The following is an 18,598-nucleotide window of genomic DNA, read 5'->3' as shown; positions in this document are numbered from 1 at the left end:
ACTGGGATTACAAATGGTTGAGTTCTGTCATGTGGGTGAAGGGAATCGAACCTTAGTCCTCTGCAAGAGCAACAAAATGCTCTGAAGAACTGCTGAGCAATGTCTCCAGCCCCCTTAATCTATCTTAATAAGAAACATAGTGGAATGTGAGTTATGCCTAATTCTACACATTTAGAAACTTGTCTTTTGTGTGAGAATGTGGAGACTATCTCTCTGTCCTTGCCTTTCCCCATCTTGTTCTTTAAAACAGCACATCTATTAAAAATAAAATAGAAGCTTTTTTAGAGATTATTAAATAAATTCAGATTTTTTTTTCTTTTATAATGCATAGAGGTCAATGTATTTCTATAAAGTTCAAGGTAGTAAATGTTTTGGGCTTTGTCAGCTGTGTGGTCTCTGTCCCAGCTACTCAGGTCTGCCATCTGGTGTAAAAACAGCCAGAGCACATGAATAAATGCAGTGGTTATTGTACATCAACTTTTTAATTCTAAAAGTTGGTGGCAGCTGGTTTTGGCTAGAGGGTTTGCTGGCTGTGTATATTTGTACTCAGATAAATTTTTCTTGTTTTTTTAGATTTTCTAATTTTTAACATATTTTTATTGATTATTTGAGTATTTCACGTCACACACCCTGATCACACTTCCCAGTCCTCCCAGGTGCCCCCCACCCTTGTGACCTCCTCCCAAAAAAGAAGGAAAACCCAAGTCCAATTTGTGCTGTCCACATAAACTTGAAATTTTTAAAGTTTTATTATTTTTCCAAACCGACCCTTTTTGGTTTTATAAAAAAGAAAGACTACAAAGGTTGATGAGGTACTGTCCAGGAACATTCTCGAAAATCAGCTGCTAAGCAGAATGTCTCTATTTTTATTTTAATTAGAAAGATTATTTTACATGTCAATCCCAGGTCCCTCTCCCTCCCTTACTCCCCTGCCCCCCCCCCCAACAACTAACACCCTATCTATCCCATACCCTTTCTGCTCCCCAGGGAGGGTGAGGCCTTCCATAGGGTGTCTTCGGAGTCTGTCATATCCTTTGGGATAGGGCCTAGGCCTACCCCCGTGTGTCTAGGCTCAGGGAGTATCCTAAAGTCCATTTCCTATGTTAGTGATAAGTACCGATCCACTACAAGAGGCCCCATAGATTTCCGAGGTCTCCTCACTGACACCCACATTAAGGGTGTCTGGATCAGTCCCATGCTGGTTTCCCAGCTATCAGTCTGGGCACCAAGAGCTCTCCCTCGTTCAGGTCAGCTGTTTCTGTGGGTTTCACCAGCCTGGTCTGGACCCCTTAAGCAGAATCTCTCTTAAAATGACTCCATATTTTTTTCATTCTCGTTTGAATTCCTAATTAAGTCCTTTATTTGTAGTCAGACTCAGTTTACCAGTATTTCTTGGTAGGATATTTGTAAAGAATTCACTTTTGAGATGGAAGGCCTCGGTCTCCAAAGAAAATTCTTTAGTTGGGATTGTTTTTGATCAATAAATTCAGTGGCACTAGGTAATAGTCATTTCAGAATTACCCTCCTGTTTTAGAAAGTCTTGAAATGCTTGTTTTGGCTGTCATCTTTCCTTCTAACCCTATCTGCATTGCTTTTCTACCTCGCTGCAGAAAGGCTCTTTTGCTGTACTGAGTACATACTATGTCTTGAAAAGATAAATGCCCTTAAAACAAATTTTAGACAATATTATCCTTTGTAAACATGCCTCAATGGAGTTACAATCTTAGGTTTTAGAGTGGACAATTACAGATAGCCTTTTTGTTTGTTTTTTTCCAGACAGGGTTTCTCTATGTAGCCCTGGCTATCCTTGAACTAGCTCTGTAGACCAGGCTGGCCCTAAACTTACAGAGATCCACCTGCCTCTGCCTCCCAAGTGCTGGGATAAAATTGTGTGCCACCATCTCCCTACACAAACAGCCATTCTTACAACTATAAATTGTACTTTACATTTTAGGAAATTTTCTTCTCATCACATTCTCTATCGAAGAAATTTAATTTCTAATCTTTTCTGTTTGTGTGTCCTGTATTCATGCAGTACAACAAGATCAGGTATTAAACACCAAGGAAATTGTCTGGTAAAATAATTTTTAAGAAACACCAAAAAACTAACTGGCTTTCAAGGCTCAACACAAGGTGATTGGAAGGGTATTGAGTTATTTTCTCTATTCACCCTCTTTTGTTTAAAAGAAAAAGAAACCAAGAGTTCTGACTGACTAGGTAAATGTGATTCATTTTTTGTCTTGTAATACAACTATTTTGATGGTTGGCTTCACAGCTGAGGCGAGCCACCATTTCAAACCCAATAACAGGAAACTTGGAGACGGTACATTACAGAATTAGCAAAAGGTAAGAGATTGTATGCTGCATATTTTTCCTCCTAAAGAGTGTTTTGAACATCCAACCAGAATTCTTATTCATTTACAGAAGTAGATCATTTCCAGTCTCCAGCTCAAGTGGCCGCCTTACACATGAGAAGAGTAACGCATGGATGCATGCTTTGTGTTTCACAGGCTTTCCCTTTAGTTACAAGTTCTGTTTTTATCTCTGTTTGGGCTCATGTTTCAGGAATTCAGTGCTTTGTATTTTTAAGATCTGGTGTTAAACACCCAGGAAATTGCCTGGTCTTTTTCTTTTTCCCTTTGTTATGAGAGTGGGAAATAAAGAAAAAGAAGTGGTGGGTAACCTGGGGTAGAGTGCTGCAGAGCCTCACACCCTTCTTTGTAGTGCTTGTCCATGTTTGTCTTTTCCTTTAATCTGTCACTGTCATCATGGAGTAATCTGTTCTTACTGGACTTTTTCATCTTAAAACAAGTCACCGGCCCAAAAGTTGGCTGTGGAAAGAGCAGTTCTGCTTCTGAGCTCAGTCTTCCAAATGACTTGTGATCTCTGTTGTCCTGGATGATGCAGAGACTGAAAAACAGTTTTGTCCTGATGAAAGTTTTAAAACTTTCATGATGAACTAATATGGAGTACTTTAAAAAGTGTATTTGAAGAACATTAAACTTGTAGCCCTGGGGAAAGTTCCTGTGAAACCCACTGCCGCATGTCATTTACATACAGTCTCAAATGACTTCAGTTTTAAAAAAGTGAAAGGACAATAAATACATTTACAGTCAAATTCTGCCAACCATTTTTCTCCTGACTTAGAAAGTGGCTGTTCTTCTGCCACCTTTCTGAATGTTTTGCTGATTCGAACCATTACCCGCCATGCAGACCAATCGGAATCCTTCCAATCACCTGTGGCTTGGCAAAAAACAAAACTAAGTGAACAAAGCCCAAATGGCCTGCTGGAGTGTAAGCCCTTGTCCTTTCTCTTTTTTCTTTTTGTAGCTGAGCCGAGCTACAGTACATGACCCTGAGACGGGGAAATTGACCACAGCACAGTACAGAGTATCTAAGAGGTAAGGGAGCAATGGAGAGAACTTGAGGCATAGTTGGAATGTTCTTTCTTGACAATCTAATTTTGACAAAGTATATGATACTGTTTTTAAGACATAGATGTCAGTGAAGGTTTTGATGTCTCTGCTTGATTTTTTTTCATGATGTACCAATAAGTAAATACAGGCAGTTACAGACATTTTCCAAATCATTGCTAAATATAAAATGTCTGGTGAGGCTCTGACAATGCTAACTGATACATGGGGTATCTTGTGTTGAGAGAACTTCCTAAAGACTCTGCAAAGAGCAAGGCCCAAGGCAAACTCTACTGTGAGTTTATCTTTGGGTCACCAGTAGCTGTAAAAGAAATGCCTAGAAGGTCAACAAGTTCGTTTCCAATTCCTTGCTCTTTACAACATCGAAGTAACTTTCAAGAGAGAACCATGGTGCAGCTTAGCTGTATAACTAAGGGCTGAGTGAGGTTAGTACAGCATTGACTCACCTATGTGATAAAGGCTTCCCAGATCAGAAAAAGAAAACAGGAATGTCATTGCACTGAATTCTGTTTGCTTCTAACCCTAAGTAAAATTTTTCCACAGATGCAACAATTACAGAAATAAATAAAAGCCCTACCCATCTCATTATAAACATTTAAATAGATTTAATAGTAATTGCGTAATCAGTTGCTTAGGATAATGTATGCTAATAATAGTTGAAATAACTCAATCTGAAACTACTACTTTTTAAACGTGTTTTAAAGGTGTTTTGAGTGTGTGTGTGTGTGTACACGTGTGTGCCACAGTGGACATGTAGAAGTCAGAGGTTCTCTGATCCAAGATTATTGATAAAGCAAAAACAAAGAGGCTAGCTAGGTGAGCAAATTCAACATTGTCGTACTCCTTTTATTTTCATTTATGTATTTGTTTGTTTTACAAAGTAAGATTCCCTCCATGTCTTAACCATGAGCATAAATGCACATACATGTTCTGGTTTTGTTTAACTCTGTACTATTCCTTGACTCTTATGCCAAAAAGAATATGGGAAAAAAGAGTGTTTTAGTGTGCTCATGGCTGAAACCTCTCTAACAAAAGATAGGTTACCAAGAAAAGTGGACAAATTTAATGACTTAAAACTTTAGAAATGAAGACCCAAAGAAAACAGAAAACTGTATTTTGATAACACAGATAGTTGAGTTATGGTGATGTGATCTAACAGTAATAAACCGGAGGACATTAGCTGGGTCTGCTTCTTCAAACACTTGGCATTTCTGTGTCCCGGTCTCACGGTGATCAGAATTCTGTGGCCTGCTTGCGGCATTTGAGAGTAGGTCCTGAAACTTACCAGAGACATGGATGAATTAAACTTTGCCGTAGCCCACTTTAGATCTACTCATAATCAGAGCAGTTATCCTTAAGGAACATGAACAGATAGTGAGGATTTGCAGGAACTAATTTGGGTGACTTTGTTCTAAGACATGATTTACGGTGATTCTGTGAACTGTAATCAATCTCAGTTTCAGGCTAAACCTTTACTGATTTCCCATTCTGTTACTGAATCTATACAAATGACCTTCTCTGGTCAAGTGTGGCTGTGCATGCTTGTAACTCCAGCACTCAGGAGGCTGAGGTCAGGAAATCTGGTGGTTTAAGGTCAGCCTGGTGTACAGAGGGGGGCGCTGTCTCAAAACATCCCTCTCCATGTATCAGAGACTTGTGGATCTGACATTTTTACAGTCATAAGCTAGTATCTTAAGTTCTCCTGATTTGGATGATTCAAGGAAACATTTAAAACAAAACTTCAAAGTAAAAAATGGGAAATAATGTGGTTCTATTATAATCTTTAAAAAAAACTTTCATGAATGAAGTGTTTTGGATTACATTTTGAGAGCTTTCTATATATAAAATAGATGTGATGAGATGAAGGAATCCCCAGCCAAGTACATCATTGGACTCTTAACCAGTTTCACACAACTTCTGTTAAAAGTGAACCATCCACAATGTTTTCTTAAAGCTAACTACTCCCAAACATTTCAGACTTGCTTTTTAAGTATTCTAGTTTTATAACCCTGAGAAGTAGCTTTATTGGGTTATTTGAGAGAGGCATAGTCATACTTGATGTTATACATCCTAAGTGGCAACAGAAGACTTACAACAATTGATGCCTGAGAATAATTTTGACCAGTCTTGGCAAAGTATGGCATGTTTTAAACAAACTAGTGAAAAACTAGCTTTATATTCCAGTGACTTTAATATTTATTTTTAAAGAAATGTATCAAAATAAGAATATGCTTTGAGAGACAGACCTTAGTTATTAAAGAAGCTTCCCACTGGAAATATTGAGTATATTTTAACAAATAAGGTTTTTTACTATTAGAGGAAGAATTTCATAAATGGATGGATAGATAGGTGGATAGATACAGATACTTATTACCAGTGGAAATCAAGTTCTCTTTGTGGTATGGAGGATTGAGCCTGTGGCATTGTGTGCCTGGCAAGTGCTCGACCCTGCCTGCTGTGTCCCCAGACTTTTACTTTCTATTTAGAGACAGGGTCTTACTAAAATTATTGATGCAAAGTTTGCCTTGAACATATGATCTTCCTGGCTCGGCGTCCCTAATACTTGGGATTACACTAGTACAGGTCTGAACCACTAGACATAGTTGTCAAAACCTGAATTTTGAAGTTTATATTACATTTTCAACTTAAAAGAAAACCAGTATTTGTTTCCCTTATAAATTATATGAAAAAGGTTTCATAGAAGAAAATATGTGTTCCGATGTCAGTTAATATAATAATCCCTTTTACTCTAGAAACATCTGCATTTTGTAACATTCCAAAAAAGAATTATAAGTGACTATATCATTTTGTGTAGAAGGAAAGGTTCCAGCATTTCAGCAAATGGGATTTTCTTTGGCAGAGCACACATGGAGGAAGTTTGCTACTGTTGAAAAAAGTTGAGGCTGGCCATGGTGGGCACATGTGGTCTCAGCTACCTGGGAGGCTAAGGATGCAAGAATTCAAAGTTAGCCTAAGTTTTTATTTATAGCACTAACTATATGTACCATTGATCTGGTAAATCATGCCTGTCTTTTTCTATATGAAAACCAAATCCCATCCCCCAACAAAAACAAAACAAAACTTACCTCTTATTGCTGGTTGGATAAGTAGCTAGATGAGGGGAATAGAATTTAAGTTTTTGAAAGATTCAGTTATGTTCTGTGTAAAGACAGTTAAGTTGGGTGAATTCTGAAGTCAGCTTGGTGTAACAAAAATCCTGATTATAAAAGCAAATAATCTGCTAAATTAGGAGAAAGGATCTTTGCTTTTAGTGGATTATTCCTGGAAATAATTTTCAATTTTTCACTCCAAAGTAATGATTTCTGATAACTGGCATTTATAATGTCATAAACATAATATGACATTTATACCTAAAATTAGTTTGCTTGTGTTGCTTATAAGAATCAAAAGTATTTTTATAATACTAAGGCAAATATGCAGAATTTTGGGGTTTTGTTTGATATGTTGTTGAGACAGGGTCTTTCTATGTAATCCTGGCTATTCTAGAACTTGCTGTGTAAACCAGACTAGCCCCCAAACTCACAGAGATCCTCCTTGTTCCGTCTCCAGAGTGCTGGGCCTAAAGGTGTGCACCACCACCCCACCCCGGCCCCCTGCCAGAATGGCATAATTTTGAATGATTTCAAATTGTTTTAAACTGTCCAAATGTTTAACACTGCCCTTTAATGGGTTAAACAGTGATTTCCAAAGGAAGAGAATCAAACTGGACAGATGTATAGTATTATTGCTTAACTATCCCACCAAGACTATAGAATTCTCAGTCTAGCTAGTTAGTTTTTGCTAACCACCAAGCACTTGAAGAATTATTAGAAATTAGAAATGCTGCTCTAGGGAACTAGTACTTTAAGCCCAGAATTACCATTTGCTTAACAAATGAACAGTATATTGACTTTATGTTAGCTAATTATAACATGTTAGTTTTCACATCTGTTATGGTAGGAGTTGTGACAGTGTTAACATCTTCCTGTGGAGGTCTGTAACTGTCTCCAAAATGACCTCAATTTAGCCTGCCTACCTTCTGCAAGTGTGAGAATGCTGCTTCCTCCTCAGCCAACTTCCCTGTGATGCTCTTAAGATTTGTATGCTAAAAGTCAGTCAGGATTATTTCAAATAAAGGAATCTTGCTTTTAAAAAATGTAGGAACACTATTTGAAAGTACAAGCCCCATCATGAATCTAAAAGGAAGATATTTGGCTATTTAATTTTTAATGTAGAATACTCTTTTTTTTTTTTTTTGCTTTGGTTTTTCGAGACAGGGTTTCTCTGTGTAGTGTAGCTTTGGAGCCTATCCTGGCACTCGCTCTGGGGACCAGGCTGGCCTTGTACTCACAGAGATCCACCTGCCTCTGTCTCCTGAGTACTAGGATTAAAGGTGTAATGCACTACTACCCAGCATTTTTTACTTTTTAATTTTTTAGGCAGGGTTTTCTTCTGTAGTTCAGGGTGGCTTCAAACTCAGACTACTATCTCAACTTCCCAAATCCTGGGATTGAAGCATCTAATTCAGCCACATCTGTCAAATTCACCTTTCCTAAAGTATGTATTTCAGTTGTTTTAAAAGTTTTAGTTGTGCAATTGTCATTTAATTCTAGATATTTTTATATAGTAACATTCACTAACCACTGATTTCGTTTTTCATGTGTATGTCCATGTGCGTGTGTATGTGTAGGCACATATGTATGATTCATGTGGAGACCAGAGGTTGATGTCAGGAGTCTCTCATTTTCTGTAATTTTTTTTAAACTGAAGATATATTGCTGAACTTGGGTCTGCCAATTTGGTTAGTCTACCCCTTTAATGGCACAATAATTCTTGTTTTTAGATGCACCACATTTGTAGTGAGTCTGTTCATAAACTAATGAACATTAAGCTTGTTACTTTTGGCTGTTAATAACGTTGCTATGAACATTTCTGAATTTTATGACTAATGTTTCTTGAGTATCTAAATAGAAGTAAAACTGCTGGTAATGTAACTGTGTCTTACATTTAGAGGAATTGCTAAACTGTTTTCTGCAATGACTGTACCATTTTTTTCCTGCCAGCTATGTACATATAAAACTTACTTAAGCAAATATTGCATGAATTTGTTTGCAATAACACAGTATCATCGTAGAGGAGCCCTCAAACCCTTTGACCTACTCTACTCATCTAGACAAAATAACTGTTTCCAGCTTAATGTGTATTTTTCTGAAATGTGCAGAAATTTCTAGCATAAATAGTGATGTGCTTCTGCTGTTCCAGCTGCTCTAGAGACTGGGAGAGTAGAATTTCTCAAACCCAGAAGTTGGAGATGAGGCAGTAAAATGAGGCCTAGTCTCAAGAGAGAGAGAAAAGGGGGGGTAGGGTGGAAGGAAGACTCTTGATACAGTTAGTAGCTTTAATAGTTTCCCTATATTAATGCAACATTTCATAGAAATGCAAGATGCTTATGTCCTCTAACTGCAGAATGTGTCACCATTAAGAAACTGTATTAGTAAAAATCTCATCAGACTATGAGCAGATCAAGCAGATAAGCTGCAAATTTATTACCCTGGCTGGGTGTGGTAGTGTACACTAGTTATCCTAGTACTTGGAGACTGAGTCAACGGAAGCTGGAGATAAAGACCAGCCTGAACTACACAGTGAAACTGGAGAAAACCAAGGGCTGAGAAGGAAGCTTAATGGTAGGACATTGGCTTAGCATGCACAGTGTCCTGGATAAATTTGAACTCTAACACTGTATTTAAAGAAGTTTAATGTCCTCTATGTGGTTTTGAAGACAGCAGGTATTGAGCTTTTATCTAATGAAACAGTAGCCATAAACTAATATTTTCTTGACCTAGTGCTTGGCTGTCTGGCTATGAAGACCCTGTGGTGTCAAGAATTAATATGAGAATACAAGACCTCACAGGACTGGATGTTTCCACAGCAGAGGAATTACAGGTAAGCAACCGCAGTATCTAAAGTTATTCCCACTTCTCCAAGAGGCTCTTCCTTTTAGATTTCCTGGCATGGAACAGGCAGTGCTTGACTTGTGTAATACTTGTGAGGACTGTAAGTGACCCTCTAAGCCAAAGCATTCAAAGAATTCAAAGCATTCAAAGTAATCTGCTGCAGAAATTGAAAAGACAAGATACATATTATAAAACTTAATATTAAGCATACTGTTAACTTTTAAATTTTCAAAATTATATTTTTATCATATTTATACTCATGCATATGCTGTGGGTCCTTGGGATTGGACTCAAGTTATTAGGCTTGGTGGCAGGTGCCTTTACCTACTGAGCCATCCCACTAGTTCTTAATTTTTCTTTTTAATTTCTAGGCCCAGTCTACTTGTTGAATGGCTAGGGTAAATTTTGGATTTTTAAAATTGATGTATAATTTGTATGTCGAATGTTTTACCTTGGTTTAGATAGATTTACTTGGTTGTGACCTCATCTCCATGATTTAATTTCAGATGTTTTCATCACCCTAGCGAGAAACTGTCCATACCCTGAGCAGTAACTTCCTAGCCCCCTTCCCAAGCCACTAGCTACTGGGTGCTTCTATGAATAGACTTATTCTGGCTATTTTATATATAGCAGTTACTTATGTGGCTTTTATGACAGATTTCTTTGACTGAGCATTATGTTGCTCAGGTTTATTTATGTTGAAGTATGTATCCCTACTTTATTTCTTTTTACAGCATGATCCCTTTTATGGAGTCACCTTTTATCTGTCTGCTCATCAGTTGGTGGATATCTCAGTTACTTCTGCTTTTTTGCTACTGTGATTAATTCTGCATACAAGTTTTTGTACGACCAAACATGGGAAGTTCCCATGTGTGTTTTGTGAGTGTATGTACAAATGAGAGTGGACTCATGTGGTAGCCCTGCACTTAACATCTGAAAAGCTTTCAAGCTGTTTTCCAAAGTGGGTGTGGTAGCAACCCATGAAGGTTCAAAGCCCTTCGCCTCCCTAACACTTCCCTTTCCCAGCGTTAGTGCAGCATGCACAGTGAGTTTAAACTGCTGTTTCCTGGGTTCACTTATTCCTGATGAATAATGATGAATAATTCCAGATGAATAGCATCTGTTCAGACTTATTGATCATTTCTATTCTGTTAATTTGTGTTCTTTATATATTCTAGATACTTGTCCCTTATCAGATAAATGACTTGTAGATATTAAATTCTGTTCTGTAACCTGTCTTTACTTTTTTTTTAAAGATTTTATTTATTACATATACAACATTCTGCTTCCATGTATATCTGCACACCAGAAGAGGGCACCAGATCTCATAATGGATGGTTGTGAGCCGCTACCATGTGGTTGCTGGGAATTGGAACTCAGGACCTCTGGAAGAGCAGTCGGTGCTCTTAACCTCTGAGCCATCTCTCCAGCCCCGTCTTTACTTTTTAGTGGTGTCCATTAACACAAGTTTTAATTCATGTGTGGTTCATGTATTTGCACACCGATGAGGAAGTCAGAAGGTGTTGGGTGTCCTGCTCTCTCACTCTTGGCCTTACTCCCTTGAGACAGGGTCTCACTGAAGCTGGAGAGCTCACTGACTAGGTTAAGTTGGCTAGCCAGTGAGCCCCAGTGATCCTCCTGTCCCTGCTGCAAACCCCTATTTCCCAGTGCTGGGCTTACATTGTACCCAGCTGTGCCCTGCTTTTACAAACATGGGTGTTGGAACCTGTGACATGGACTTAGACCAGATGCCTCCTTTGTTGGGGTGTCATGGTGACCATCTGAAGTACTAGGAAGGACTCTACTGCAGGAATACACAGTGGTGTGGCCTTCTTCCCTTTAAATAAAATGATAAAAGTTATGTAAAAAACTTATTTGGGCTGGAGAGAAGGCTGAGTGATTAAGAGCACTTGTTGCTCTTCCAGAGGATCCAGGGTTCAGTTCCCAGCATCCACATGGCGGCTCACAATCTCCTGTAACTCTTTCCAGAGGACCTGATGCCACCTTCTTGCCTCCACAGGTTCCAGCACATGTGATGCAAATATCATGAAGGCGCACACACATACACACTCTCTCTCTACCTTACTATGTAAGAGGTCAAAATTAGGCCTCCTAAGAATTTTTTGTATGGTAATCTTGTTTCCCGACCCCCTTCTTTTTGATACTATGGGTTGGACTCAGAACCTCAGCCATGCTCTGCAAACTCTGGGCCCTTGAGTGATAATATTAATAGTTCTTATTCATATTTTATTTCTTTCCTTCAGGTAGCAAACTATGGAGTTGGAGGACAGTATGAACCCCATTTTGACTTTGCACGGGTATGTGAAATTGTAACAAAATCCACTTAAGTTTAGGTGTTCTGTGTTTAAAGACACATCTTCATGATGCTTAAGATAGGCAGACTATTGGTGAGTGGGGAGGGTGCAACTGTAATGAGGATTTCAGTGAGAGACAAAACTAAACTCCAGGTTATGGAGCAGTGGGCAATATGTAGACGATAACTGAGCAGTAATTTGACTGACTCACTGAAGTAGGGACAGGAGCCTGATGAGAGATGAGATACTGAGGGTAGGGAGGTGAGCATGAAAAACTCAGTCATCGGGGCCCAGATGAAGAGAGAGCTCAGAGGAACTTGGTTAAATGGGGTCAGGAAGTACCTTTGTTGATTCTGTCTTCACATAAAAACCCAGTTGCCTCCTTGAAAGTTGTGCCAGAAGATCCTGGAAAGTTGCTGCAGAAAACAAAACCACTCAAAAAAACAAACAAAAAAAGGCATTGAAGACGTTTAGTTCAAAGCATTGGTGAGCCCGGAAGAATCAAAAGGTTCTTCATTCCCCACAGACACACAGAACTGTGTGTCTGGAGACTGACAGTGGGGATGAGGCGTGAAGGCAGCAGCACTGCTGTCAGCTAGAGCTCTGGGTTACAGCTCAGAGAGAGGGTGGCCATAAACCTGTGGTCAGATTCCATCGTCAGTGCAGAAAAGAGTAGCTTGAAATACCTGCTTTGGGAGGGGAGCTGTTCTCTGGGAGTTTTATGAAAGCATATATCTGGCCTCATGAAAAGGATTAAAGTCACTCGGTTTGGTGATGTTCCACAGTGTGGCAGAAGCAAACTGTATTCTCCCTGCCACAAAAAAAAAAAAAAAAAAAAAAAAAAAAAAAAAAAAAAAATCAGTGGATAAGGTGCAGCTGAAGCAGCAGGCAGACACACACTGAATCGGATCACTGTATATCATATGTGAGGTCCTTAAAAGATAAGCAAAGGCAAATTCTAAATAGGAAAAAAATACACTAACTTTTAAAAAAAGATGAGAGATTAGTGAACTGAATTGGGCAGTAAGTGTGAAACAGAACACATTTGACAAAGAGAAACAAACTGGAGTCCAGGAGCTGAGCAAACATGAGACTGTTCTTCATTTAATCAGGTCTGACTATAATCGCTGACACTTCCAACACTATGCTGTGTGATTCCACAGACTCCTCTACATCACTCTCCAGGGTAGAAACAGTCCTGTCTGGAGTAGCTCTTTACTGGTTTATCTCAAGTCCCATGAGCTTTTTCTGTGGAATTCTGCAAAAACACTTTTGTCTCCTTTTGTCTTATTCCCAATACTGAAACATGTCAGGGCTTTTGGTGGTGTCAGGTTAAAACCCCACATTACAAAACTAAACGTATTATTTTGAGATAATCATTGTTTCCTAGGATGTAGCAAATAAGTGTACAGGACACTTACATGTACCTTCCTCACCCCAAGGTTGATGTCTTATATGACTGTAGCACAGCTCCAAACCAGAAGCGCACCATCGGTGTGTTCACACAGCACGCACTATTGCTTTACCAATTCTGCTTATTTCTGCAGATGGCTCTGCACTCTGATACATGTGACTTATGTAATTCCTGTCATGTTCGAGGCTATCATTGTGTTACAGCCTCCCTGCAATACTGTTCTGTTCTTACACTCACCTTCCCTTCCCCCATCTTTAATTTCTGTAACACCATTACATAGAAAAACATACTATTGATTCATTCTGAAAACAGAGCTAGAGTTTGTTTTCTCCAATAATTTTGCCAAAAGTATCCAACATGTAGGCTGTGTTGAGCACTTAAGGCTAGTGTGGACACAGCACACTGGCAGTATTGGGGTATATTCTTTTAACTTACTACTATTGTGCCCTGGGGTTATTCACATTACTGAGTTTTATATCATTAACTGCTTTATCCACAGAAAGACGAGCCAGATGCTTTCCAAGAGCTTGGGACAGGAAATAGAATTGCTACATGGCTGTTCTATGTAAGTTACAGTTAAATTTTTGCTTTAACATTTGATTGCATGACTCATTGATTTTGGTATGTTATGTGAAGTTGATTTGACTCCTATTGACTACATAGTGTGTTCAAAACCAGCCTGGGTCTCAAAAATAGAAAAAGGGCTGGGAGTATGGCTCCATGATTTGTCTAACAAGCAGGAAGACCTGGATTTGATGTAAGCCAGGCATGAGGGAACATACCTGCAGTCCCAGTATTTGGAAGGCAAAAGGATCAGGTCATCTTGGGTATATAATGAGTTTGAGGCCAACACTGACTATGAAACCTTGTATCAAAGGGGAAGGGGTGTTGTTTAAAAATTTCCCAGTGGTGGTGGTGGTCCTGCCTTTAATCCCAGCACTCAGGAGGCAAAGCAGGCAGATCTCTGAGTTCGAGGCCAGCCTGGTCTACAGTGTGAGTTCCAGGACAGTCAGACTATTACACAGAGAACCCCCCATCTCAAAACACAAAACCCAACAACAAGAAATTACTGATAGTCCTAGTGCTTGGAGATGTTCAGTATTTTAGAATATGGGCTATTTCCATATATACATTATCTACAAATGCACACAGTATAAATGTGTGTAACTTTACAGTTTTTCATAAACTGAACATGTCTGGTAATCAGCACCCAGACTAGGACATAACATAACATGGTTAAAGTTTCAAAACAGCAAAATTACATTTGTTAGAATTGTGTGTGTGTGCCAAGGATTAGACTCAGGTCCTAAAATATAAGCAAACACTCTGCCTCTGAGCTACATGCCCAACCCCAAAATTAACATTTGTTTCACTTTGTCAAGCTTTTCTGTTACAGGACAAATCACTCCCAAATAATTTTTCCTTGGGGGGAGGTGTCAAACTCATGGTCTCATGCATGTTCTAAATGGATTTAAATAATAGTTACTATTTCCTTCTAGAGTAGAGATGTTAATTGGGTTTATAACACCAAGGTATCTATTCAGATCTCTCAATATAGTTGTAGTCATTTGTCCAGCACTTGGATCTTCTGGAAGACTTAGGTAGATGGGTCTCTGTTGGCTACCATACTTAATAGTTCTAGTCATCCATGTGGCCTGCGCATCCTCACGCTTTGAGAGCAGTCAGCCTCCCAAAGAAATTTTTTTCATGGACATGACATTTTTATAGCCTGTCTTTAGAAGTCATATAGTATCCTTTCTCTGTTTTTAAATCTCACCTGTTAGGGAAGCATTCCACCTCTGAGCTATAGCCTCAGTTCTGCACAGCATCGAGGTGAGGGAACATTGGCTTGCACCACGTAAAATGAATTCCAAGTCATATAAAAAGAGCAGGTAGTGACTGAAGCTGTAACTCATAATCCTGGGTTGAATTTTGAACATGACGGACACAAAGTGAAAACAAACAACCCACCCATGTAGTTAGGATTATGTAGTTGGGATGTTATTACATTTGGTTATACAATTTTATAGTAGTGTAACTCTCATTTTTAAAATATGTGGTTTAGCGGGGCATGGTAGCACAGTGTTTTTAAGTCACTTATTTTAGAGGTGGCATTATGATACACAGTACATAGTTGGGCTTTGTTTGCTATTGTGTGCTTGTACATATATATAAAAATCTTCACACTACCATGGATTTCCTGGGTGTGTGTGCTGTTTCAGTTAATTAAGGTTTGTGTTTTTAGTCTAGGTTACCTTTATGATAACTTTTATCATTCTTTAATCTTCTGATTTTTCATTTAAATTTTATCTAAGGATAAATTTTGCTCTTGTAGATGAGTGATGTGTCTGCTGGAGGAGCTACTGTTTTTCCTGAAGTAGGAGCCAGTGTTTGGCCCAAAAAGGTAAGCTTAGTTTGTTTGTGGGGCTTGGTTTTGTTGGGTCTTTTTCTCCTGAAGTAAGTTGTACCTGCAGTTTGTGGCCCAGGGAGTGAGTTACATTTTCTTTTATTTATTTTTATTTTATTAGTCTTTTGTCTGTATGTATGTGTTAGATCCTGGAGTTACAGACAGTGGTGAGCTGCCATGTGGGTGCTGGGAATTGAACCTGGGTCCTATGGACCACCTCTCCAGCCCCGAGTTACGTTTGTTAGTAAAGTTTCTTTATTCAAGAAAATACCAGGGCAAAACGCAGTCCAGAGAGAGGTTACAGGAACCCAGCAAGCGTGGCCAGAAAGAGAGATAGGGTCCCCACTTGTAGCCCTTAAGAAGCTCCCTTGCGTCACCCCGGCTTTCCTTCACCACGCCCTTATGGGCGAGTCCCGGGTCCACCTGGTACCTGTCCCAGGACTATTGGGCGGGGCTAGGGTGTCTCCCTACATACGTTTTCAGACTACATTCATCTCCAAGTAAAGCACGGTTTAAGGAACAAGGGTGATAGTTGAGTTCTAATTTCCAAGATTTGATTTTCATATAATTCTATCTGAATTGCTGGACTATTCTCTAAAACACTCTTTTGTCAACCACCTTTATGGTATTAACTCCCATCTGATCAAGAAAACATTTCAAAGCGATAGACTCGCAGAATTAGAGAACACTAACAGGAAAATGTAAGTGCTGTGAAAAGTGAAAACCCAGCATTTTACTTGGTGATAATTTTGAATTGTTCTCCACAGGGCACTGCTGTCTTCTGGTATAATCTGTTTGCCAGTGGAGAAGGAGATTACAGTACACGGCATGCAGCCTGTCCCGTGCTAGTTGGAAACAAATGGGGTAAATGGTTCCTGTATTCTCTGACAAAGGAACTCTTTATTTCACTTTGAAACTATAACCTGTGCCTTAAAACTAAAATGCCTCCTCCTGTGACTTGCCATATGGCTTCACATTATAAGGGATTCAGCTAAGCCTGTCCCTGATCTGAATGCAAATTTGCATCCATGGATGAGCATTTTCGTGAGATTGTTTTTGAGGGTAGGTGCTCCATTTCACCTGATTTTCCAAGAAGCATTACATTAGTTGACTTCCAGGTTGAGAAGTTAGGATCTTCCCCTGGAAAGGTCACAGTCTGAGACCTTGTACTCATGGGTAAGTCAGAATGTGGCACAGTCAGAATGTGGCACAGTGCAGACTGATAACCAAGATGCAAGAGGAGAGCATGTTATCTCCCTGAACTGGTGGGGCTTTCCTAAGCCGTACTCTGATTTTTGTTTCCTCAGCACACAGCAGTTTCTATTATTCTATAATACCAGAAATGTGATAGAAAATAAATTTGGGGGAGAGGACCCATAAGATATATATTATATTATGGATGTAGTGGTACATGTGTTTAATCCCAGCACTCAGGATGCAGGTTCAGGTAGATTGAGTTCAAGCCTGGTCTACAGAGTGAATTCCAGGACAGTCAGAGCTACACAGAAAAACCCGTCTCAAAAACAAGACATTTTGGAACCAAGACAACTGTATGAGTATGTGATGGCAACCACTGATGAGAGAATGTGTTCACTTTACTGTCTTTGGGGTTTGGAGGTAGTACTTGGAAGCAGCAGACTTGTTCTGTTCGATCCATGCTGTTCCATTTGTAGCTCATTTTAAGCCACATTAGGTGTATATACACGAAATCTGATGCTTATCCTATATCTGCCTTTATCTTAAGGTTTTAATGCATGTTGAAGCTGTTACAGACTAGCTTTTAGATGAGAGAAGATTCTTACTGTTTTTTTGTTTTTCTTTTCACAGTATCCAACAAATGGCTGCATGAACGTGGACAAGAATTTCGAAGGCCATGCACCCTGTCAGAATTGGAATGACAGACAAGCTCCCCTCCTCGCTCCTGTTGTTCTCTAATCCGCCTGGCACAATTGCTGATTATAACTTTCAGAAGTTTACAGCTGACTAACACTCCATTATTAATTTGGTCATGAACTTCATCCTGTGTTTTGACTGTGGACAATCACTTATTTTGTGGGGTTTTTTTGTTTTTTAATTAACGATCACATTATGTAAAATTTTGCAGTTCAGTTATCACAGGATACAGGACATTTAAAATGAAGAATCCTAATTTTGTTGTTTAAAAGACTTTTTTTAATCTAACCAAAAAGAAGAGACGACAACGACCAATTGTAGATTTTGCCACCTCTCAGTAGATGGTGGGCCAAGCGAGGCTGTGCATGGTGCAGACGCCTAGCCTCCTGCTCTCCCTTTGTGGGATTGCTGAGACAGTAATATACTAGGACTCTAGTCTGGGCCCAAGGGGTTTGCCTCCATCTATTATTCCACGTTCATAATTCTTATTATTTAAAGAAACTATTTTTACCAAATTTCCCTCCTCACCACTGGTGAATTCAACTGGTTTGAGAAAACTACTTTGTTCAAAAAAGTCCTGCATAGCAGAACTGCCCCTCACAGCTGAGATGCTCAGACTTAGACGTTTTCTTCAATGACTGATCATGTCCAGAGACTTGTTGTTCCAAGTGCCAGTACCCTGTGCCTACCACAGCAGGTGGTAGTGTTGGCATTCTGAGTAAACACTGTGCCTTAGGAGACTGGGAGTTAAAATGTACAGGTCCTTGTAATGATGAGTGAGGGAGTTGATTTTTAAAAAGAAATCTCTTTTATAAAAAGCCAAAATGTTTTTTTTTTCTTTTTAATTCTGAAACGTGTTATAACAGTGACCTATTTATGATCTTAAATCTTTTTTAAAAAATGTTTCTGTGTGGTATTTTCATGTTTAAATTCAAATATAAAACAACAGTGCTCACAGGTTAATATACATTACTCCTTTACTACATAGAGCTTAGGGTTAGTATTTGTGGTTAGACATTTAGTCAATCAAAATACGTTTCCTTGGGGTCTAGCTTGCCTGGCCCACTCCAGACTATGAGACACTAACAGAAAGTCCGCTTTCTTCAGAGACAGTCTTGCTGTGATTATGAGTCTTAGCAATAATTATACTCACGCTTTCTCTTATTCAAAAGCCTGTTTGT

The 18,598-nt window shown here is 39.1% G+C and overlaps 1 protein-coding gene across 2 annotated transcripts in view; it reads left to right on the top strand.

The window, feature by feature from the left end:
• Positions 1 to 18,370, top strand: part of P4ha1 (prolyl 4-hydroxylase subunit alpha 1) — a 56,422-nt gene extending 38,052 nt beyond the window's left edge. The window contains exons 9-15 of one of the 2 annotated variants that reach the window (XM_027388332.2): positions 3,331 to 3,401; positions 9,278 to 9,377; positions 11,653 to 11,706; positions 13,617 to 13,682; positions 15,453 to 15,521; positions 16,292 to 16,388; positions 17,352 to 18,370. In XM_027388332.2, the coding sequence (XP_027244133.1) occupies positions 3,331 to 3,401; positions 9,278 to 9,377; positions 11,653 to 11,706; positions 13,617 to 13,682; positions 15,453 to 15,521; positions 16,292 to 16,388; positions 17,352 to 17,422 (528 nt within the window). In that variant the 3' untranslated portion in view covers positions 17,423 to 18,370. Of the gene's footprint in view, positions 1 to 2,275; positions 2,347 to 3,330; positions 3,402 to 9,277; positions 9,378 to 11,652; positions 11,707 to 13,616; positions 13,683 to 15,452; positions 15,522 to 16,291; positions 16,389 to 17,351 lie in introns of both variants that reach the window. The other variant, XM_027388333.2, reaches the window with a different exon arrangement.
• Positions 18,371 to 18,598: the final 228 nt, after the last annotated feature.

This window comes from Cricetulus griseus (assembly GCF_003668045.3).
Source record: "Cricetulus griseus strain 17A/GY chromosome 1 unlocalized genomic scaffold, alternate assembly CriGri-PICRH-1.0 chr1_1, whole genome shotgun sequence".
Taxonomy (NCBI): Eukaryota; Metazoa; Chordata; class Mammalia; order Rodentia; family Cricetidae; genus Cricetulus; species Cricetulus griseus.
The sequence above is the reverse complement of the archived record's forward strand: the minus strand, read 5'-3'. Positions and strand labels throughout refer to the sequence as shown.